The 22,190-nt window shown below is 43.0% G+C and overlaps 2 protein-coding genes across 2 annotated transcripts in view; both read right to left on the reverse strand.

Moving 5' to 3' along the window:
* The window catches only part of klhdc8b (kelch domain containing 8B), a 181,982-nt gene extending 169,889 nt beyond the window's left edge, over nucleotides 1-12,093 (reverse strand). Inside the window, exon 1 of the mRNA XM_084015586.1 lies at nucleotides 11,729-12,093. The gene's annotated coding sequence lies outside the window, so the exon portion shown is untranslated. The remainder of the gene's footprint in view (nucleotides 1-11,728) is intronic.
* A 1,582-nt stretch (nucleotides 12,094-13,675) lies between these two features.
* Nucleotides 13,676-21,354, reverse strand: LOC311017305 (uncharacterized protein). The gene is made up of 6 exons (XM_084015557.1): nucleotides 20,951-21,354; nucleotides 20,316-20,488; nucleotides 19,864-20,082; nucleotides 15,661-15,821; nucleotides 15,443-15,575; nucleotides 13,676-15,120 (listed from the first exon to the last, which is right to left on the reverse strand). Exons 1-6 carry the CDS (start codon nucleotides 21,228-21,230, stop codon nucleotides 14,944-14,946), a joined length of 1,143 nt encoding a protein of 380 aa, XP_083871683.1. The 5' UTR covers nucleotides 21,231-21,354; the 3' UTR covers nucleotides 13,676-14,943.
* Between the last annotated feature and the right edge of the window lie 836 nt (nucleotides 21,355-22,190).

Raw genomic sequence — 22,190 nt, forward strand, 5'->3', positions numbered from 1 at the left:
TCTGGTTTTAAATGTTGCCGCATTTGAAAATGGCACCTTCTCAATACATTAAAATAATCTCAGTGGCTACATGATCACATTAGGGACAAAAGAAATTGCAGGAAGGCAGGAATCTGGAAAAAAAAGATAAACTAAATGACTTATTATGTACCCTCAGAAGTCTAATGAAAACTCTTCAATCTAGTGTCAAACGAGCAAGGAATACGTATTTTTCTCCTGCCTGATTTCCTCTCATATCCACAATCCCAGGATTTTATTTCAGACCACTGACTTAATGATCAGCCCTCCTCATACCGAGTTCTCTGAAGTGCATTATCATCCCTTCATTATCTGTAACCGCTTATCCTATTCATTTTGCTGGGGGCTGGAGCCAATCCTAGCTGCTAGCTGTTGGACAAAGACCCTGGTGGACTATCAGTAGGGCTGACATGTAGAGACGGACAACCAAAGTAAAAAAAGCTGCCTCCATGAAAACCTCTCTCTACATTATGAATAGCTACCCCCTAATAGTCGACCAAACGTGAGTAGCAGAAAAAAAAATCCTCCAGCGGACGACATTGTCTCGGTGCTGAAGCCTATGATCACTCATCGAGCTGCTCTTGCAAAAACTGCATCTGTAAATGCATGTCTGCCTGTTGGCTTAGGCCGGTGTAAACGCTTTCAAACCGGTCTGATACAACAGTGAAGTTGCTGTGCATCATAAACAACGGCGGCCTCATCGAGCGGCCTCGTTTGCACACTGGCAGACTTGGACACTCGCCGAATCAGTTTATATTAATCACAATATTATTTTAATCACTTGTCATTATTGCTGCTTATTACTAATGAAAGAGACGTTGGATTTAGTGCCGTGACGCCGTCGGCGCAGGTCGCTGATGTTTAATTTTCCAGAACGTGTCAGAAGGACAAATGCTGGTTCAACCGGTTTGTGCAAAAATTAATCCGGTTGAGCCCATACACGGAACCAAACCGGTGAAACTGGATATCGGCCCAACCTTATCCGTCTGTCAATAAAGAACCATTCCCGTTCCTAACCAAAGCAGCCTCCGATGACGCAAAATGACGATATTTGCATCATCAGAGGCTCCTTTTCAGAATAGAAATACAGAGATCTCCCGTCTCGTGGAAAATGAGGGAATGATGCACAACCTTCAAAAATGCTACTACTAATGATACGAAGCTTCATGCAAATAGATGAAGTATTCCTTTAACAGGCAGCTCGCTTCGTGCGTGTGCTACTGCACTTGTAAATGTATGCATGTATTAATCTGTAATGTAGCACAGTGTTAACAATGTTACTTATAACGACTACTAGTCGACCCTTGAAAAATCTTTAGTCGGGGGCAGCCCTAATTTTTAACCCACTTCGGTTTTCATACAATTGCATCTTTATTCTTTCATTATTACCTGTTCTCTTTCCACTAAAGCTTTCCCATCAGGAAATTGTCCAGCTTGCTGAATATCCTGCCCTTACTTATATGAATATGAGTCCCTTCTGAAAGGGAGAATAGAACATTACTTATTAGGTAATGTCTGAAAGTGATCATCTGGGATCAACGAAGAGCTGAAATGGCAAGAGTATCCCGCTTTCGCATCGTGATGTATTTCTGGGTGAAACAGGAAAGGCAAGCAGGACGTAACGTTGGGAGTAATTATCATATTATTATCTGATCGTAAGCTCAAGACATTCTTTAGCTCTGTGATGCTAAAAGTTGCATATTGATTGATGCATGTTTCGGCATGTGTATGTGTGTATATATATTAAAATAGGTGTACAATATAACCGGGGATGCAATCTAAAAGGGTTTAAAAGGGCTCGACGTTAATGTAGCACATGGCTCATTTGACACCGAGACATGAGCCCATAGTATAGGTGTATTGTTTTGAAAAGACACACACCTGCTGTCGCAAACAAGTGACAGAAATAGCAACGGTGCATTCATAAAAGCAGCCATGCAATCAAGGCCTCAACACTGCTGAAGCACAATCAAATCACAGCTATTGTATATGATCTTGTTTCCCTGCCTCCCTTTCTTCCCGGGCCTCCATATCAGACCTTAAGGGTCCTCCTGGTGGTCCTGTCAATCAGCCCCTATGTGGCTAAATGAGCGGGAAAGAACCGGACCTCAGGGCCCAGTAATGACATGTCAAGGAGGACAGGGCATAATGAGTAAGAGAGAGTAAGACCAAGAAAACACAGGCTCCGTATCAGTGTTAATGAAAGCGATGAAACAAGAACTTGCTGCATACAGAACGGCTCTCAGGCTGAATGCCAAAGAGATTTCCTGTTCACACTTCTTTGCGGAGCATCAACTATTCTGCAGCGAATTATGCTATCCGCAATACAGCCATTATGCTGAAAGACTGTATTCTCTGTTAACAGATGTGTCTGTTCACATCAGGCTGTCTGAATTAGAGCCGTTTCAAAACCAGTCTCAGAAATGCCTCCGATACAGCCCTAATTATTATTATCAGAATATGTCAATAATAATAATAATAATTATAATAATTATTATTATTATTATTATTATTATTATTATCAGAATAATGTAAATAATCAAGTCTGTACCGAATATTTCAAAAGCTTTATTCAAGATGATAATGATAATTTCACAACAGCTTTTATCTAACGAAATAGTCTGCTTCAATACATCAAAGACTGTATGTTCACTACAATCAAACAGGAAAAAAAGTTTGGAGTTTGCTCTCCAAATAGCCGGCTGGCACACACCTGGTGTATGTTTACCCCTTTTTGTAGGCTACTCACCATCTCAAACAATTTCAACTGCTACACTGACAATTATGACACTGACATATTTTCATTACGTGCGCAAAAGCCTCTATTTTATCGATTGACTTATTTTATTAGCATTTTATCCCAAATTTCAAGAAATGTAAACAGCTGTTGAAGAAAAAACACTACACATACATTTTCGTGTTCTGTGTGGATAGGCTGAGACATTTTATGAAAGCCACTTTATGAAAGACTACATGGCCATTTTTAAAAGGTAACGGGGAAGGCTGCGCGTGATGTGGCATTTTACAAGTTGTTATCTACATTGCCATAGTTGCCGTGGCTGTGTCCATCTTTTCGAAGTAAATCTGTACTTTCTCCTTGATGGAAGCTTTCAGCCAACTTCCTGCACTCCTCCCCGGCAAGAACCCAAAGCCAGTGTTACTAGGGGCAGCAATCACACGAAGCGATCAAACAACAATCAGTTTCCATGAGCTTATTTATCTCTGTGCCTCTGGCAAACGTGAAGTTAATACCCACTACACCGTGTGGCAGCAGTCACACAAAGCAATCACACAGCAACTTGTTTCCCTCAACTCGGAGCCTTAGATTCTGGCACATCTAAAAGTGGAAGCAATCATAGCAAACAATCAAATAGGTACGTCTCTACTGAGCTGGATTGTGTCTGTACTCAACTAACTTTAAGCTATTACAGTAATTATTTAATCAAACCCCCCTCCTTGCTCTGAAATGTTCCCAGCAATAATGGGCTTGCAATAATCTAACTAATTTCAGGTTGACAGTTATTTTCTTTAAAAAGAAATACTATTTTCATATGACGCTCCACAGCATATCAGCGTGGAACTAAAACTTAATGTTTTAATCTCTAAAGAGTTACTTTAATTATTTCTTCTCTTTGGTGTTAAGTGCTAATAGCTGTGTAGGTTTAACTCTTGTTGGTGTTAATTTGGTTGACAGTCGATTTTGTTTTGTTACCAACCGCGGCACCATGTTGGTGTGGTCCTGGAGACACCGACTGTAGCGGGATTGAGGAGTACTTTGCCAGGCGTTTGTATTTCTGCCCGGCTTGATCGTCATGGCTGTGCAAGATGCAGGCACGATACTTTACAGGTGTGTAGTTGAGATCAAAATAAGGGCTGAGTTTGAAGATGGGTGTAGTCACCTGAAGCAAGGGGGTAGGAAATGAAGAAGGGACCATTGCCAGCATATGGGGGAAAGCTGCAGATTTCAGTGAATATTAGAATATATTTGCTGAATTTGCTGCAGAAATTGGTGTGATGCTGTGACGCAAAGCAGAATAGAGCTTTTTCCCCACTATGACATGTCTAAATGTCTGACATTAGGTGCGTTTCCATCAGCTGTTTAGATGCGCATCTAGATGTATCGCATCGGAAAATGATGATGGAAACGCCGTGATTCGCATTAAAATCCCCTGATTCGCACAAAATGAAATACGCTCGCTATGGCCGGGTTTTGGTTGATTCGAATGGGATGGAAACAGCTGTATGCGAATCAAGTGTGACGTAGCGCACTTTCACCCCACTTTCACTTTCACCCCGACTGCAGCTTGCTGTCTTCTCCTCCTGACAGCCCCTCTAATGGCCAGGACCAACTGCGCCGCAAGATCGAGCACCACTTGAGCGAGTGTAATTAAAGTGTAAGTTTGGCGGAAATTGAAAATAAAGCTATTTTCTGAATGAAAATACATCAACTAAGCCGTGGAGGAAGTAATTATCGCTCATCACGCAGTTCAGAGCTAGCACGGGTCGGAGCTAGAGTCCAAAATCGCAAACAGTGGGTTAGCATGGGGCAGACAGCCACACGCTTTCAAAATCGCATTTTTAAACCACTAACATTGCTCAAAACAGCGCCAAACCTCGTCAGCAGCTTGCTCTGGGTGTCTACACATAAAACGAAGCACCAACAACTCAGTTCATGAACCCGAAGTTTATAACAGAAGACAGTTAAGAACACTCACCAATTCTACCCCTGCCAGCTCCTCGCGAAGGATAGTCCGTAAGTGTCGATTACCGAACGCAATGCAAAAGTGAAAGTGAAACTGAAGATTTCGCCCAGAATAAAACGAGTATACTTTTAAATTAGTGGCAGTTTGGCCAAATATAAGTTAATAACGGTGGGTAAAAACGTCGGGATAGTTTGTATACACTTCCAATCAGTTCAAGACAGCAGCCTTATCTGAAGCACATACATGTCACGCGAGATCTCACACGGGAACACGAGAGCTGCGTTCGGTAATCGACACTTACGGACTATCCTTCGCGAGGAGCTGGCAGGGGTAGAATTGGTGAGTGTTCTTAACTGTCTTCTGTTATAAACTTCGGGTTCATGAACTGAGTTGTTGGTGCTTCGTTTTATGTGTAGACACCCAGAGCAAGCTGCTGACGAGGTTTGGCGCTGTTTTGAGCAATGTTAGTGGTTTAAAAATGCGATTTTGAAAGCGTGTGGCTGTCTGCCCCATGCTAACCCACTGTTTGCGATTTTGGACTCTAGCTCCGACCCGTGCTAGCTCTGAACTGCGTGATGAGCGATAATTACTTCCTCCACGGCTTAGTTGATGTATTTTCATTCAGAAAATAGCTTTATTTTCAATTTCCGCCAAACTTACACTTTAATGATTGAAGTCCTCTCTCCATTATAAAACATCAAAACACCACATCAACACCCCCGCAGGAAGACGACGGAATGTTTACAGGCTGGTTGCCATGCCAACCCGCGGAAAATCTTGTGTGACTTAGAAAACTCGCGCGAATTTGTAGTTTTCACCAAAGTCCGTTCTTTTGATGGAAACACACATGATTCGAATTTCTTTTAATGCGCATTTCCCAGTAATTCAAATCACTTTGGATGGAAACATGGCTAGTGATTCACAGATGCTGTACAACACATAAAGTGCAACCTATCATAAACGCAAAGTTATCAAGAGTTTTGGCCGCAGTGCCCGGCTCCAGTTACATAATTTTCTGCATTGAGCTGGGAATGAGCCATCCTCGTAAATGTGCGCTCATGCTTGTTATTCCAAACACACTGCTGCTCCAAACGACGCACTGGTTTAATCCCAAGAGAGACCTATTGTTCCCAATAAACGAATGGGACACAGAAGTGGTGCACGGCAACGTGTTTCCCAGAATGCCAACGTCCTCCGTCGTCTCTGTAAAGATGGTCCCACCACCCCCTCCCTCAGTTGTACAAGGTCAGTGGGCCTAATGAGGGGGATCATGTAAACAATAAAAATGTAATTAAACAATAAAGCAGCTGCTTTCACACACACAGACAAACCCACACACACAAACCTGTTTGTCTGAGCTGCTATGTGAGCATAAGAGAATCCTGACGCCACCAAGCTGTTTCAATTAACGGCGGCCTGATGACATGTGGAGCAGCCTCGGAGAGAAACGGACACTGAGGCGGGATAACCACAACATCCACTCTCATGTCTCATGCACGTTAAATGTATTAATTTACAGAAAGGAGCCAGCAACAAGCCTAGTTTAGCATGAAGACTGGAATCTACCGCTAGCAAGCTAACCTGTTAGCATGTTTTCACCGCCACCTGTCCACGTGGCTAGCTGGTCTATTACAGGGTTTTCTATGAGACTAGATTGACAATATAGTTTTTGTTAAAACAGACACACCTGGTACGGAAAAGATCAATTGAGGCATGTTTTTTTTTTTACTTTTAAAAGAGAGCCATGCTAGCTGTTTCCTCCTGCCAGCTGTCGTTATGCTAAGCTTAGCTAACTGACTGCTGGCGGTAACGTCACATTCAGCATACAGAGAGGAGAGTGGTATCAAACCCTATAGGCCTTAACCCTCGTGAATGTCACACTATTTCTCTTAAAACACTGACTGAGTTTTCCGCATGCTTGAGCTGCTTAGTTTTTATTTTCTCTACATACATCACCTGTTTTATTCTCTATTCTCTCCCTTTCCCTCCCTCAGACATCTCCTCCACGCCTCTGTCCCCGTGTTGGCAGGCTGGATGTCCAAACTGTCCACCGTAAGCATCCCACTTAATCCTCTGATGGGAATATTGGCTCAGTTCCACACTCATCCGCCCAGGTTAATGTCAGTAACTGGCTGGTGTGTGCGTGCGTGCGTGTGCGTGCGTGTGCATGTGCGTGTGGCAGCTATATTGGTCCCGCACAGACCACCCTAATCACATCTAAACACATTTGGTACTATACTCATACGCTAACTGAGACTTGCAGAGATCAGGGGCCTCATTTATCAAAGCATGCGTAGAACAATCTCCAAATGCTTTATTCATTTTATGCAATCATCAATGACAAATTGCACCTGCTCTACATTTTGCATGTACAGGCCATAGATGGTCAATCAAATGTCTCTGAAAGTCCCAGAAGCCATGCTATAGAGTTCTGCCTCATTTCAACTGCATGACTCACTTTTGGTACCAGGTTCTCTTCTCTACTTCTTTTCCACTGTGGATATAAAGTAGTTTCCCCTCAGTGGAAGCAGCTTTCTTAGTCGGCTGACATAGTGACAAACTGCCATGACATATTTTCAATGGGATTTGCTTTGTGGCCATTATCCTGTGTCGTGCAAATGACACTAAAATATGGCATTCGAGGTGAACCCTAGACCATCACAGTGCTGCCTGAAATTCAGCTAAACCAAACGTCATTTGACACTAATACAAGAGGCTACAAGATAAGTAATGTTTGGTACAGTATGGAGGCAGGTAAATAGAAAAAAGCCCCTATGCAGAACCTGCAACAAAACTACCTGGTCAGGTATAACAAAAGGTTGTGGTTTGGGTTAAAATAATTATGCTTGTTATGTGGCTTATGTATACGACATTAAATACGTATGTTTTATAACAAAAGTAAGGTCAAATAAATCAACATTGACTTGGTTTCACATGGGACATGAATAGCAATCTCCTGGGTGAAAGTCCTGTGCTTGTTTGACCTAACATAAATGCCGACATCTAAGGAACCAACAGTGAAGTTAAATTACTTCAAATCAGTGGAGCTAAAAGATAATAATGAAGAATAGAGATAACTGATGACCTTGTTTTCCAAATGAAAAGATACAGTCTGTGAGTTGGTGAGTAGATTTGTTTATCTGGAACTAATCATTTGTCCTGTAAACCTGGTCAGGAGGTCTATACATTGTTTGAGAATGAGAAAAAATTAATAGTCGATTATGTGTGATGAGCGTACTCATGGATCATGCACGATGATCATGTCCATACGCATGGTTGATGGATGAGGCCCCGGGCGACCATCAGCTGTTCTCAGGTGATGCTTTTATGCAGCAGAAATTAGAACGAGTTCAACAGGAGGACACGTCTCCTTTAAGGTGTTAGTTGATCACAAACAAGTAACACATAAAGGCCGGGAGCCAGACTGCTCTCCCCGTAACACCATGAAATGACGGTGGAGTCAATGATGCTGCAGATGATTGTGGAAGAGAGAAATGCTCGGAGGATTAAATAAAAAACAGAGAAAGCAGACAGAATGAGCGTAACAGATGTGGAAAGCAGCCATCTGCCCTATGGAAACGGCTCCGTCAAAAATATATTTTTGTCTTCGGGTCCGCCTGTCGTCTCGTGGGCTCTGACCCGTGGGTTGAACTTTGGAATAAATTTAGCTGTAAGGTGGGCGGCACAATTGTTTATGCAGCAAACCAAAGCAAGATTTTACAAAAACAAAACACTAACAAGAAGAAATGTATTTCCTCCCCCAGACAAAACTGACACTAATACAAATATTAATAGATGAAGCAAATCAATTTGCAATGCTAACTTGTGGAGGGAAAAAAATAAAATGTCATGCATTTTAATACATCGATTTATAACAAGTCACTGTACCAACTTTAACATCAATAGCTAATTTAATGAATGGTTTGAACCTCAGACCGTCCATCTGTCTTTGTCCCTCACTGCTTCTGCTCCGATGGTGGCAGCGAGGCAGAGCCGGTGTCATATTAGCTTCCAGGCCAGTCCTCATTGAGGCTTGCCTTTTGCTGGCACAATGAGAGCTGCCACACAGCACTACGCTTCTCTGCTGGATCTGCCAGGACATGCCCAGGCACTGCATGTCAGCTGTAATCCTCATTATGCAAATTAACTCACTCACAAGTTCGGAGCCATCACTGCGGGTCAGATGGGAACATTAACACACACACACAGAGAGAGAGAGAGAGAGAGAGAGAGAGAGACTATGCAATCACTGACATGGACCCCTCCACAATCAGTGCATTCACAGTCAGACAGCAATCCCCCCTTTCAGACCGCAACCAAATAAATGTGTTGTTCAAATTCTCAGGTCAAATGAGCGACATAAATGGGGAAGCCAGTAAAAAGTATAAATTAAACCCTACTTACAGATGGGCCCCAGACAGTGGAGACAAATGTACAATGGCCTTGAATTCACCTGACCTGATAAATTAGCAAAACCAGTATGTCCCTACTAGAGATGGTATAAACAATACCATTGATGGTATCAATAAGATATTTCACAAGGCATGAGGTACATGGAAAGCATGTGGTCCAGACAGCATTACACATGAAATGCTCAAATGCTGCACCCCAGAGACGCAGGGCACAGTGTTGAAGCTGTTCAACATTGTATCGCAGTCAGGATGTTTTCCCGACATCTGGTGCAAAGCCCCCATTCATTAGAGTGGGGACAAATCAGACCCAAATAACTATCTTGGCATCTGTGTCAGCAGTTGCCAAGGCAAACTGTTTTGTATTACTTTGAATAAAAGAATTCTGGATTTCCTTGACGAACACTCCATCCTGAGTAAAAGCCAAATTCGCTTCCTCCCAAAAGCACCGCACCACTAACCATATATTTACCCTTCAAAATGTAATTAACAAACATGTACACCAGTAAAAACATTTTTTTAATATTCACCTGTTTCACTGATTTCCAAAAAGCTTTTGACTCTATATGGCATGAAGGGCTACAGACGTCTGCAGTGTGGTATAGGGGGGACAACTATGATCTGGTCAAATCAATGTATCTGGGAAATATATGTGCTGTAAAAATGGAGACAAACAAACTCAATTCTTCACTCAGAGAAGAGGTGTTCGGCAGGGCTGCAATCTAAGTCCAACTTTATGAACTTGCTGTAAATTAGATCAATGTGCTGCTCCAGGCCTCTCCCTCCTAGATAGAGAGGTGAAGTCCCTATTCTATGCTGATGACCTTGTCTTATTGCCTCCTACAATACATTAACAAAAACATTAACATTCAAAAGAGAACACTCAACTTTTTTAACCACCTGACATCCGGCCCCCGAGACCCCCTCCACTCCAAAGCCCTCCAGACTCAAGAGCTGAGCCCAGAAAAGAGTCCCCTATGTCAGTTCAACGTGGCATCATGACTTTTCGTGAATATACACGCCACTGCCTGTGGCGTGTTATCTGTACGCAATTCGAGCTATCCGTTTGTATGTGTAAGTTTTGAGCGAAACGACCCATCACATCCGCATGTTTGTTAGCGCCCTCTAGTGAAACGACCCATCACATCCGCGTGTATGTATACGCCCTTTAGGGTTAGGGTTAGGGTAAGGGTTCGGCGTTGATAAACACGCCAAAAGGTGATTGTGCGTAGAGATAACACGTCATAGTGGCATACGAGTTGGCGTGTCATACATACGCTACTTCATGAGATCAGTCTGGTCAGTTGGTAGTAAGGCAACCTGCCCCTCTCAGACACAGTCTGAACCACACTGCTCTCCAAACATCAGGGTCAAGCAAATTACAACACAATGTAAAGAAACCTATCTGGAACATTGGAAAGACGGGACTTAAAGTCAAAGCAGATTAGAGTGTTATCTAACCCTAAAAAGAGATTATGAATTAGCAGAATATCTCTCTACTGTCAGGGATAGAAAGCAGAGACAGATCCTAACCAAGTACAGGCTCAGTGACCACACACTGGCCATCAAAACAACAAAATCATGTCAACCAAAAGAAAACAGAACATGTCACTGTTTGACAGGCGAGGCTGAGACAGAGATGCACCGTCTCCTAAAATGTAAAAAAAAGTTCAAAGAAAAAAGAAATATTTATCTTCAAAAGTTCAACCCTCAAATCTCAGACTTCATGACAATTTAAAAATACTCCTGGGAGAGTCAGACAGAGCAGATCTGGCTGCCCAATATAGGGCTCTCTCCACCTCTGTAAAGAGAGAGCAGAAAGTTGTAGGGTCCCTCTGAAAACTGATTAGTCTCCGGGCCTATCAGTGACTCACAGCCGTGTCCAGATGTTGGACACGCAGCGCAGCAGATGGCACCGACTCTAGAAAAGACGCATCTCACCAAACAGCTGGACGGATTTGCCCTGCAATCTCTTTCTATAAATCCCTCAATCTGCGCCAAAAAAGGAAAAACACACAAGCTTTTGCAGCTGCAACTCCAAAGAAACAACACAGGGGCATCCCTCCGCTGGACCGTGTGCAGCGGCATCGTCTCCGCAGCGGATAGCATTAACCATCACAACTCGTAAAACAACTGGTGACTGAGATGAACTGGACGGACAGCCCCACATACAAACCCGCGTGTTTACTCGTTTACTCTATGAAATATGGCTTCTTCTTCTTTTTTTTTTTTGCACCGTTCATTTGCTGCTGTAACACCGTCTACAACACCCCCCGCTGTAGTGGGACTACGGAAGGATGATCTCATCTTATTATTAATTGATTTGGGGGTTATAGTGTGCTTGACCCTCGCCCAGCAGCGTCATTAAACTTTGAGTATTCCTAACGATGTGACGTCCATTAGCAGCTCCGCAACGCCCAACGGCGAGAGCACGTGGCGCGGACGTGAAGCCCTCTGCCTCCTGCATCTAAAGTCTTCCTGTACACTAGCAGGGGTTCGTATCCAGCTTCTAGAAGTCAGCAGGAGAGGCTCGTCAGCGTCACCTGGCCTCCGAAATAACACGCAGGGAGCGGAAAGTTTGGTGACAGCGGTCCTTACCTCTTCGTGCGGTCAGCGGCGCGTCGGAGCAGCTCCGCGTAAATGTTTGGACACGGCCGGCTGGCAGCAGAGGGGCAGCGCTGCAGATCTGGCTCCTGTCGCCTTCCTGTTCACTGACAGAATCCAGCGAAACCAACGGTTACCTTCGTCCTCCAACCCACGGACTCAACGTCGATCCTCTGCCCGACCCTCCTCTCGTCTCCTCCCCTCAACTCAGCAGCGCGCGTTTAAGCGATCCCGCTCCAAGTCGCAGCGCCATCTGTCCCTCCACCGTGCTGAAGTGACAACACCCCCGACTCATCGTCGCCCCTTTAACACGTGAGACGTCAGCGTTTGTGTCGTGCTGCTTTGAGGCTCCCCACCGCGCACTGGCGGGATCAGGTGAGTCCGGACTCACCTGAAGGGAAGGATGCTGCTCTGAAGGGGGAGGGAGGCTGTTCTCGGAGCTGCGCTGCTGCCCCCATGTGGTTTGAGGGATCCACCAAGAGAGCCACACTTAATACCACAAGAACGCATGCAACAGTCAGTGTACACCATCTGCAAATATTGCTACTCTCTTTATATATGAAATCGTTATTCAGTGGGTTTTATTGTCAACCCTTTTTGCCCGTTTTTGTTATTTATATTATATTTCCACCACCGTTATAAAACCATCTTCTTGTTATCATTCTTGTTCTGTTCTCAGCAGCGCTGCTATCGTCAATCACAATCAGCCTGGGACAGACCTTAATGTGTCTGACCTCTGTCATAATCAAACTGTCAATTACACCACAGCTTTAGGAGAGTAGAATTAGGCCAAGCCTGTTTAAACTTCTCTTCAAACCCACTTTTGCATTATTAATCTCAGGCCAAAATACACAGAGATAATATTCTATCTCACAAGCATTTCCATTATCAGTTGGTCTTCTGCACCCACTCATTATTTTCCCTTCAAGTGAGTCCAGGTATCTGCAGAGCTGCTGATGAATGCGTTTGTGTTGAATATTGGCTTTAAAATGAGAGGAAGATACGTATTATAGACATTTTAATGTTCATTAACGTCCACCAAAGCACAGACACGTACGTACCCATCCCCCTTCGACTCTATAATTAATCCCCAGTGGACCGGACTTGGTTACACACACACCCACACACACGCACGCACACACACAAACACTCGCAAACACACATAGTGCTGGCTCCTGAGCAATTTTGACCTATTGATATATTGATCACATTATCCATTACGGTGTGGGAGCAGTGAGGGGCCTAACTAACATCGAACACACAATTATTCTGTGTCATGTGCTTACAGAAAGAAAAGGAAAACAGTTTCACAAAAGAACTCACCGGTTTATTTCATACCGAACAGAAACATTTATCATCAGTAAAAATTAATAAAAGAATGAGCTTTCAAGTTTTCGTATGATGCCCATTCAAATCATGACAGCATCAGAATCCATGGTAACCATCTGATGTGAATGAGACTTCAGTGCACAATATGAAGAGTATATTTCCATCGACTTCCAGAGAGGTGCAGCATGCAAAACTCTTAACGCAAAGAGCCAAACCGACTTAACATACCAAATGCAAAGTATAGTTCTCCGACTACCTCATATTTGCTCAGTAATCCTTAGATTCAGTGCTTATTACCAAGCTTACAGATCATCAAGTCAACGCAACCTGGCCGGCATTCCTCTTAACTGCTTAACATTGAAATTGAAATATCCAATTACTTGAGTTTTGAGTACTAACGCCAATCTCTTTTTTTCCCCTTTTTGCTACTTGTATAATCTTTAAAAAACAGCCTCTAAAGCCTCTTTGGACAAGAATAGTATCACGGTTGTCACCCTTAGATCAAAATGATCATGTTACTTTAAAATTTAATATTACAGAGATTTATATATTCAATGTTGCAATGCTGACAAACCTACTGGGCGATACAGAACATGACATCCTTTGATACAGGTGTCAGTGGCATTTTTGCATATTTACCTCTGTCAAAAGAGTCATGCGATCACTCACACACAAGTGTGAGTGTGCACCTCTTCGTCCGTCCACAGCTAATCTCACGTTCTGCTGCAGCAAACTGCATATTTTGGGTGCCGCGTTACGTCTGTACGCTCAAACCTTAATTCCGGGTCCATGTGTATTCAGCTGTCTCTCTAAAATTTGACCTGAGAAAATACAGCAATTAAAAATCTCCCTGAAAGCTTAACAATAAATACATCCTTACACCCATAAGAGCAAAATAATAACACAACTTCCACAAATCCCATGTTCAACCTAATATGTCTAAAGTTATTACTGTTTAATTATATATATATATATATATATATATATATATAAACTGCTCTGAATCATGGATATGGATTACTCTTATCTGACCATGGTGTCTTTTGTGATTCTTATCAGCAATATTTGAGGACATTTTCTGATACAATGCCTTCATAATGTTTGTCGTGCGCTTTGAGGCATTTGCCTTTCGTCATACTCAGTGATCCGATTCTTTTTCAGTCATTGGGACGTAGATATTAACAATAGAGATGATGGCCAACAGTAAAAGTTACCACGATCTTCAGGGAGCAGCTACATAGAAGCATCCCACCAGGAGGATGACAACTGAAGAGATGAAGCAGAGCCCTGGTGGTTTCTACTCACTGGCCAACTAATGCAACATTTGAAGGGATTTTCACCATACCTGACCCCAATTATGCTGTCTGACACACATTTCAAAAAGAGTTAGGGCAATTATCTTGTGGCGTGATTAGTGGCAGAGCCTTTGATGCATTCAAGGAGTCTGGCCGGGCCACTTAGCGCTTGGTGAAGTCGAAAGCCCTTTTGTGGCGGTTCACCTTAGGACAGTAGAAAGTACAGTCTATTTGTGAAGTGCTCTTTGTATAAGCTGACATCTTTATACTGCTCCCCTGAAGTAGTTAAAGTGTTCACAGTACTTGGAACATTTGAGATGAAACTACTTATCTAGCCTCCATCTTCGCTAATCTTTCCTTATCTGCATATTTATTCTATTCACTTTCCTCCATATGAAAAATTCTTCCATTTTTGGTTTGATGAACTCCAGTCATTCAGTTAGCCCGAATCTTTGTGTTAAACATCCCTTCCTACACTCTACTGTGTCTGCAATCTATCTGTGCTGGTATTGTAATGTCTGGGTTAATGAAACCCTAAACTGGAGGTTATCACGTATAGATGAACACATACATATGAACCGTGTTCTAGTCTGAGCCCTGCTGGAGATTCCTCTCATAGTTTTCAAGGCAGATCTTGACACGCTGCGTGAAGTAGCTTGGGTTAGAAATGGCCTGGAGGAGGTCGGTCTGGATCAGTGTGAGGTCATAGAGCTCAGAGGTGCTGGCCGTACGAGTCTCAGTGCCACCAGGATCCAGGAAAACCTGACACACACAAGTTTGAAAAAAAGAGAAGATTTAAAAACCTTTACATATAAAGTTTAAAGACGCTAACAAATAAATAAGGGTAAGTTAATCAGGGCAAACTGCAGTGTTGTTAAGTGTTGGGTCGTAAAATATATACATTTAGAAATATTTTTTAATAACTTTTTTCACAGAAGACATTTTGACACAGGAGAAAAATCACAGGTGTAAACATTAAAATGAATGGATGAATGTACTTATTATTTCTTTAAAATATAAGCCAATATAAGATGTGCTAATAACGGCTGCCAATGGTGGTTCATGCATTCACAAGCAACAGTACCTTGGGATGAATGATGGTATCCTCGTCGTCCTGACGTATGTTGTCGTCTATGAAGATGTGCTGAACGTGTTGGTCAAAGGGGTCAACCCACAACGGCTTCCCCCCATGGAGGGAGAAGGCATTACTGGCCCACCTGAAGGAGAAACAGGCACAGGTAGATAGAGGATAAAGGGCCACGAAACCCACATTAATGATGGCTTGAAGAGTGCTATGCATACCAGTCAAAGTGGTCCTGAAAGCCCCCCAGGCCCTGGACTGAGCTGAAGTACTGGTACAGGCCTCTTTCTCCGTCACAGGTCGACAAGCGGTCCTCGGCCCGGCTCAGGACGATTCCTCTCTTGTTGCAGCGGATCTTGCCCAGAGCCGTATTCACATTTAACTGAGCAGAGAGCGACAAGAAGAGTCAGAGAGAGGAACAAAGAGGGAGAACATGACATGGCCTCTGGCAGAATTTACCTAAATACATTTTGTGATAAGCATTAAACTTTCTCAGACAAAAAAAACACTAAAAATAATGCAGGTAATTTAATAAGATAGGCTACCTTCTTAAACTGAATGCACAATTGTAGAACTAGTGTCATCCAGTGTTTTACCATTGTCCATACACTTATTATGACTCATGTACTTACACAGAACTAGATAGAACAGCTCAGGACAAAAGGCAACAGAGCTGGACAATTACGGTAATGTGGTGGGGGTCTGCCTCCACGTAAACATGTTGTGAAGTCCCAGATACGCCAGCTAATAAAACGCCGTCGTGACTGCGTTCATAACATCATCCAGGAGGTGCTCGGTGAATGTAATTGAGATGTATTCACTGTGAATATTAAGACATGCATCGACTAGTTTACATTGTGTTTTTAATTGCAATAAATGGATAAAAAATTATGCTAAAGCAACAACATGATGACAATTTGTAAAAAGTCTGAAGTCATGGTTTGTTAGGTCCGTCAGACCACACGCAAACAACTTCTCAAATGCTTATTTTCTCAGTGGAGTTTGGATGGATCTGAGGTATGCTATGCTAACACTGTAGCTGCTCAATAAACACACAATAACGTTGTCTAGACATAAATACGGCAGCAACCTTGTTGTTGGTACCATAGAGAGTTTGTGGTTTATACACAGATTAACTCGGTCTCTGTACTGTATGTGAGGTTCTATCGTAGAGCTCAGGGGGACCACAGGCCGCTACAATATGTTTTGTCTCCATTTCTGATTCAATGATGACAGCAGGAGATTCTGATCACTGATTGGCTTTCGCGTCACAAGCGATTTATTCGCTCCAGTTGAAATATTGAATGCAGTGCTGAACTGGCCATTGTGATAGGTTCGCTTATCTTGGTGTGATGTTCAATCCTAGTGGAAGCCCCCTGACCTCATTAAAGCTACATGGTGAGGAGAAATAAAACATTTAATTAGACCAAATCTTTAACTACTAATTACGATGCCCATTTTGTGTGAAAATTAAAGTGTTTAAAGCTACCTTCTGCCGTTTTTTTTTTTTTTTTTTGTATGGATGTGAAGCTCAGCTTTAAGTATCTCTAGATTTAATCGACATCCTCTAAATGGCCATGGTAAATGGTGTATATTATAGGCTATGAGAGGCAATCACACCCATAGGCAATTAAGAATCAATTAACTCAACCCTATCTATTCTTAGGTCTATCTACACTCAACAAAAATATAAACGCAACACTTTTGTTTTTGCTCCCATTTTTCATGAGATGGACTTAAAGATCTAAAATTCATTCCAGATACACAATATTACCATTTCTCTCAAACATTGTTCACAAATCAGTCTAAATGTGTGATAGTGAGCACTTCTGCTTTGCTGAGATAATCCATCCCACCTCACAGGTGTGCCACATCAAGATGCTGATCTGACATCATGATTAGTGCACAGGTGTGCCTTAGACTGTCCACAATAAAAGGCCACCCTGAAATGTGCAGTTTTTTACTTTTGGTGTGACCGCCATTTGCCTCATGCAGTGCAACACATCTTCTTCGCATAGAGTTTATCAGATTGTCAATTGTGGCCTGTGGAATGTTGGTCCACTCCTCTTCAATGGCTGTGCGAAGTTTCTGGATATTAGTGGGAACTGGTACACGCTGTCGTATACGCCGGTCAAGCACATCCCAAACATGCTCAATGGGTGACATGTCCGGTGAGTATGCTGGCCATGCAAGAACTGGGACATTTTCCGCTTCCAAGAATTGTGTACAGATCCTTGCAACATGGGGCCGTGCATTATCTTGCTGAAACATGAGGTGATGTTCATGGGTGTATGGCACAACAATGGGCCTCAGGATCTCATCACGGTATCTCTGTGCATTCAAAATGCCATCAATAAAATGCACCTGTGTTCTTCGTCCATAACAGATGCCTGCCCATACCATAACCCCACCACCACCATGGGCCACTCGATCCACAACATTGACATCAGCAAAGCGCTCACCCACACGACGCCACACACGCTGTCTGCCATCTGCCCTGAACAATGTAAACCGAGATTCATCCGTGAAGAGAACACCTCTCCAACGTGCCAGACGCCATCGAATGTGAGCATTTGCCCACTCAAGTCTGTTACGGCGACGAGCTGGAGTCAGGTCAAGACCCCGATGAGGACGACGAGCATGCAGTTGAGCTTCCCTGAGATGGTTTCTGACAGTTTGTGCAGAAATTGTTTGGTTATGCAAACCAATTGTTTCAGCAGCTGTCTGAGTGGCTGGGCTCAGACGATCTTGGTGGTGAACCTGCTGGATGTGGAGGTCCTGGGCTGGTGTGGTTACACGTGGTCTGCGGTTGTGAGGCCGGTTGGATGTACTGCCATATTCTCTGAAACGCCTTTGGAGACGGCTTATGGTGGAGAAATGAACATTCAATGCACGAGCAACAGATCTGGTTGACATTCCTGCTGTCAGCATGCCAATTGCACGCTCCCTCAATGCTTGTGGCATCTGTGGCATTTTGCTGTGAGACAAAACTGCACATTTCAGAGTGGCCTTTTATTGTGGGCATGCGGTACACCTGTGCACTAATCATGATGTCAGATCAGCATCTTGATGTGGCACACCTGTGAGGTGGGATGGATTATCTCAGCAAAGCAGAAGTGCTCACTATCACACATTTAGACAGATTTGTGAACAATGTTTGAGAGAAATGGTAATATTGTGTATCTGGAATGAATTTTAGATCTTTAAGTCCATCTCATGAAAAATGGGAGCAAAAACAAAAGTGTTGCGTTTATATTTTTGTTGAGTGTAGGTTCTGTATTGCATTAGGAATCACCGCACACCTCTTGCAGCACTCCTGTGCTTGTGTGGCAGACTCACGTGATTTGGGGCACACTCAAAGGAGAGCTTACAAGCTAATCTATAAGCAGACACCTGCTTATGAATGCAGAATCTCTTGGCAACAGGAGAAGAGTTAAGTCTGAGACGCATTCTGGTTTCAATCTGTAGTCATTTTGTTGTGATGATTCATCGACACAATATCGTGCCAATACTGACTGATTTTGGTGGGGGACGATCTATTCAATTCAGTTCTACGTTTATATACTATATACAGTGTGCACACGCACAATCAAATTTAAATGCCTGTTCAAGCCTGTTTTGACCAATTGCCGCAATACTTGAATTGTCCATTCCTGATGTTTTTTACAAAGTTGCTACAATTTATTGTTTTAATAATAAATAACAATGCATTGATTTTACAGTATTTGTTACATTTTGTTTTACAAAGCAGTGAAAGCAATGTTTTGTCAAGCCTGATGTTGCCTTGCACATACAAGAATGATGCCAGTCTCTACTTCCACACAGTGAGGCATACAGCTTATTAATTAAACTCTGGTATCGACGGACCGAAAAAGTCAAATCTGTGCATCCCTAGTTTTTAGTTCAAGTACTAAAGACCGAACTTTGGTTGCTTTGCAGGAAAACAATCTGTGGGAGACCAACACAGCCAAAATGTAATCCATCAGCGGTCGACTGACGAGGACTTAGCTGTTCGGTTAGCGTACTTTTCTCTTTAACAATTGTATCTGCATTCGCATGCCGATATCGGCATATAGAGATTAGGTTAAATAAAAGGTAAATATATCGACATCTCTCAATTCTAACAAATGTGAGACTGCATACTAACTAACTCAATATATAACAATCTTGTTTACTGAAGGGAGAAATAATGTGTAGAATAGGCAGATGTTTCTCCACTGAATCCAAACAGATCACAGTGACATGCAGACTAAAGCATTAACTTTAATTAGAATACCTTGCTGTAGCTCAACCATTACTACTATGAATCTCTCAAACATAGAGAAAGTGTCGTGGGCTATACTGTATAAGTAAACTGGTCGTGACCTTAGCCCAGTGAATTAACCCAAAACACGACTGAATGTCTCACTTTAATGCTACTTCACCTTGAGATCAGGCAGATCAGGGAACAGCGGGTGAGCCCCTTCATTCAGTGCTCTGTAGACGGCCCTCAGCAGACGAGGGAGGTCGCTTCCAAACGTACGAAAGATGACAGCAAACTCCCTTCCTTCCTGCACCAGGTCTTTGAGCAGCTGGAAGAAGGATGGGAGGATCCAGTGGTACAGTCTCCCCCCCTCTCCTTTTATAGACAGCTCTCGGTCTCCCTGCAGAGAATAGAGTCAGAGAGCACTCACTAACATGTGACTTAAACATCAAGTCATTTATGGTAAACTTAATTCCTGCCAGGTGGCATTGTGTCTCTCTTGGGTCAATAAAAAAATCCCTGAATCTAAAGATTAAAAGTGATCAGAGAGGAAATTACTTCTGAACTATAGATTTAAGTTGTCAAACTTAATACAGACACTCTCCATCCGACTGTAGCCTACACAATGCTTGCCTTGGCGCCCTCAGGCCAGCGGAATAGATCCAGATGCTCATCCAGGATCTTGCGGAAACGTCGCCCCGCAGTGGAGGTGAAATCCACCATCCGTCCAAAATGAGAGTAGTAACTGACAGCATCGGGACACGGTGGGAGCAGGGAGGGCGAGTCACTCAGCCATTCCCACTTTCCTGCACAGAGGGGAGGAGAACGAGGTTTCTGTGAATGGTTTTAAATGTAACATCCCATAACGAGTGCAGGAGGTGTAGTGAGTTGGTCTGAATATAATATTTATCATAGAATAAAATGCATAAAGCACAGCAGTTGAAGACATATGTAGTGAATAATATTCATTATTCAATTTCACAAGCAAACAGGGATGTTTGAGGAAGAAGCAAACATCAACTCTCTGGACCACATCCTGTCAAAAACGTATAACGAGCACATCATACAATCGGACTTTAGTCCTAGTTTTATTATTGATAAAATACTCCAACGACCTGAATTATGTACTTTGGATTATCATTAGTAACTTGTAGTAAATTGAAGGTAAAGGAGGACTTTTTGACAGATTCATCGAGTGATTTCGACCCAACAGGAACTCCGCTGACTGAGCGAAAAGGTCACATCTGGGTGTGAAACTAACAGTTTACCTCGTTGGCTCATCTTCCCCCAGGTGACGGTGGAGAGGTAGTAGTCTAGGGCAGCTGCTGGCCCCTCGGCCCTCACGGCGTCCGACACCAGTATGGTGTTGTTAAGGTCAATGTGCAACACTAACTTTCTCCTCTGGCCGTGATTCGAGGACCGTACACCCCGGGGGACCGTCGCCGCCGGGTCATCCGCTGTCCAGCACCCAGGCTCGGCGACATTTCTACTGTCGGTCCCGTCGTGTTCTTCAGCTGGGCAGTCGTTGTTCTCCCTCAGATCCGCCATGAGGCTGTACGACTTGTCACACTTACCGGTTGAACATATTTCAACTCAAACTTGCTACCTAACCGGTTCAGCCGCCATTGATGTACCCGTTCTTCCTCACTTCGCAATCTCCAGGCGAGCTGCTTCTTCTTCTACAGTTCCAAAGTTGTACACTAGTGTACCAGGGATGGGAAAGAGCGCCACCTCACGGCGCTGTCAAACATCTCGAGATGAGGAATCCATCCATCGTCTACTGCTTATCCTGTATTCAGGGTCGCGGGGGAGATCAGTGGGATTTCAAACCCGCGCAGAGATCTACACTGGTGTTTTGAGTTATTCCGTCAAATTAAACCTTGGGGTGAAAGGTCACAAGGCTCCAAAAAAGAATATTTAAAATGTTCACACCCACAGATTATCAAACAAAAAACAGTTGAATCACAAAACAATGCCTCATGTTGAATTGTGTTGCTTTTTTTAATGAATCGTATAACATGTCAGAAACCAGTTTAAAGAGGCTGTCACAGTAGGACATTTTCTGTTGTGCAGTGCATCAGCTGATTTTTTCAGCCCAGCTTCATCATACTCCTACAGTATGTTGAAAGACCACCTGCCCACTTAGTTTGTGACCTTTTTATTTAACACATTTATGTTCAATAATATTATTATAAATATTGAAGAAATTAAACCAAGTTATGACAAATTGTTTTGTTTGTTAGCTTTTGTTTTTGTCTAGTCTAAACCCATTAGTAAATTAGCTCTTCATTATACTACACTAAGTAAAAAGGGTTGGTACAATAAGCTTAAGCTTCAGCCCCCACCTTCAGTCAACATTTGTTTGATATTTATTAAATTGTTAAGAAGGCCCAAAACAAATTACTACTACTTACTTACTTATTAAAACCTAGTGGCTTTGGGGCCACTGGGGATCTGGTCAGGTTCCTAATGATGAGATACAACAATTGAAAACACTTGATATTTGAT

Source organism: Eutrigla gurnardus (genome assembly GCF_963514095.1).
Source record: "Eutrigla gurnardus genome assembly, chromosome: 8".
NCBI classification, from domain to species: Eukaryota; Metazoa; Chordata; class Actinopteri; order Perciformes; family Triglidae; genus Eutrigla; species Eutrigla gurnardus.

What these genes read in the sequence shown, in the direction of transcription:
- LOC311017305 (XM_084015557.1), bottom strand. Translation starts at nt 21,230, where the DNA reads ATGGCGGATCTGAGGGAGAACAACGACTGCCCAGCTGAAGAACACGAC. An exon ending in GGGGAAGATGAGCCAACGAG is followed by an intron (nt 20,489 to 20,950) that starts GTAAACTGTTAG and finishes CCCTCTGTGCAG; the next exon opens with GAAAGTGGGAATGGCTGAGT. An exon ending in ATACCATCATTCATCCCAAG is followed by an intron (nt 15,121 to 15,442) that starts GTACTGTTGCTT and finishes TGTGTGTGTCAG; the next exon opens with GTTTTCCTGGATCCTGGTGG.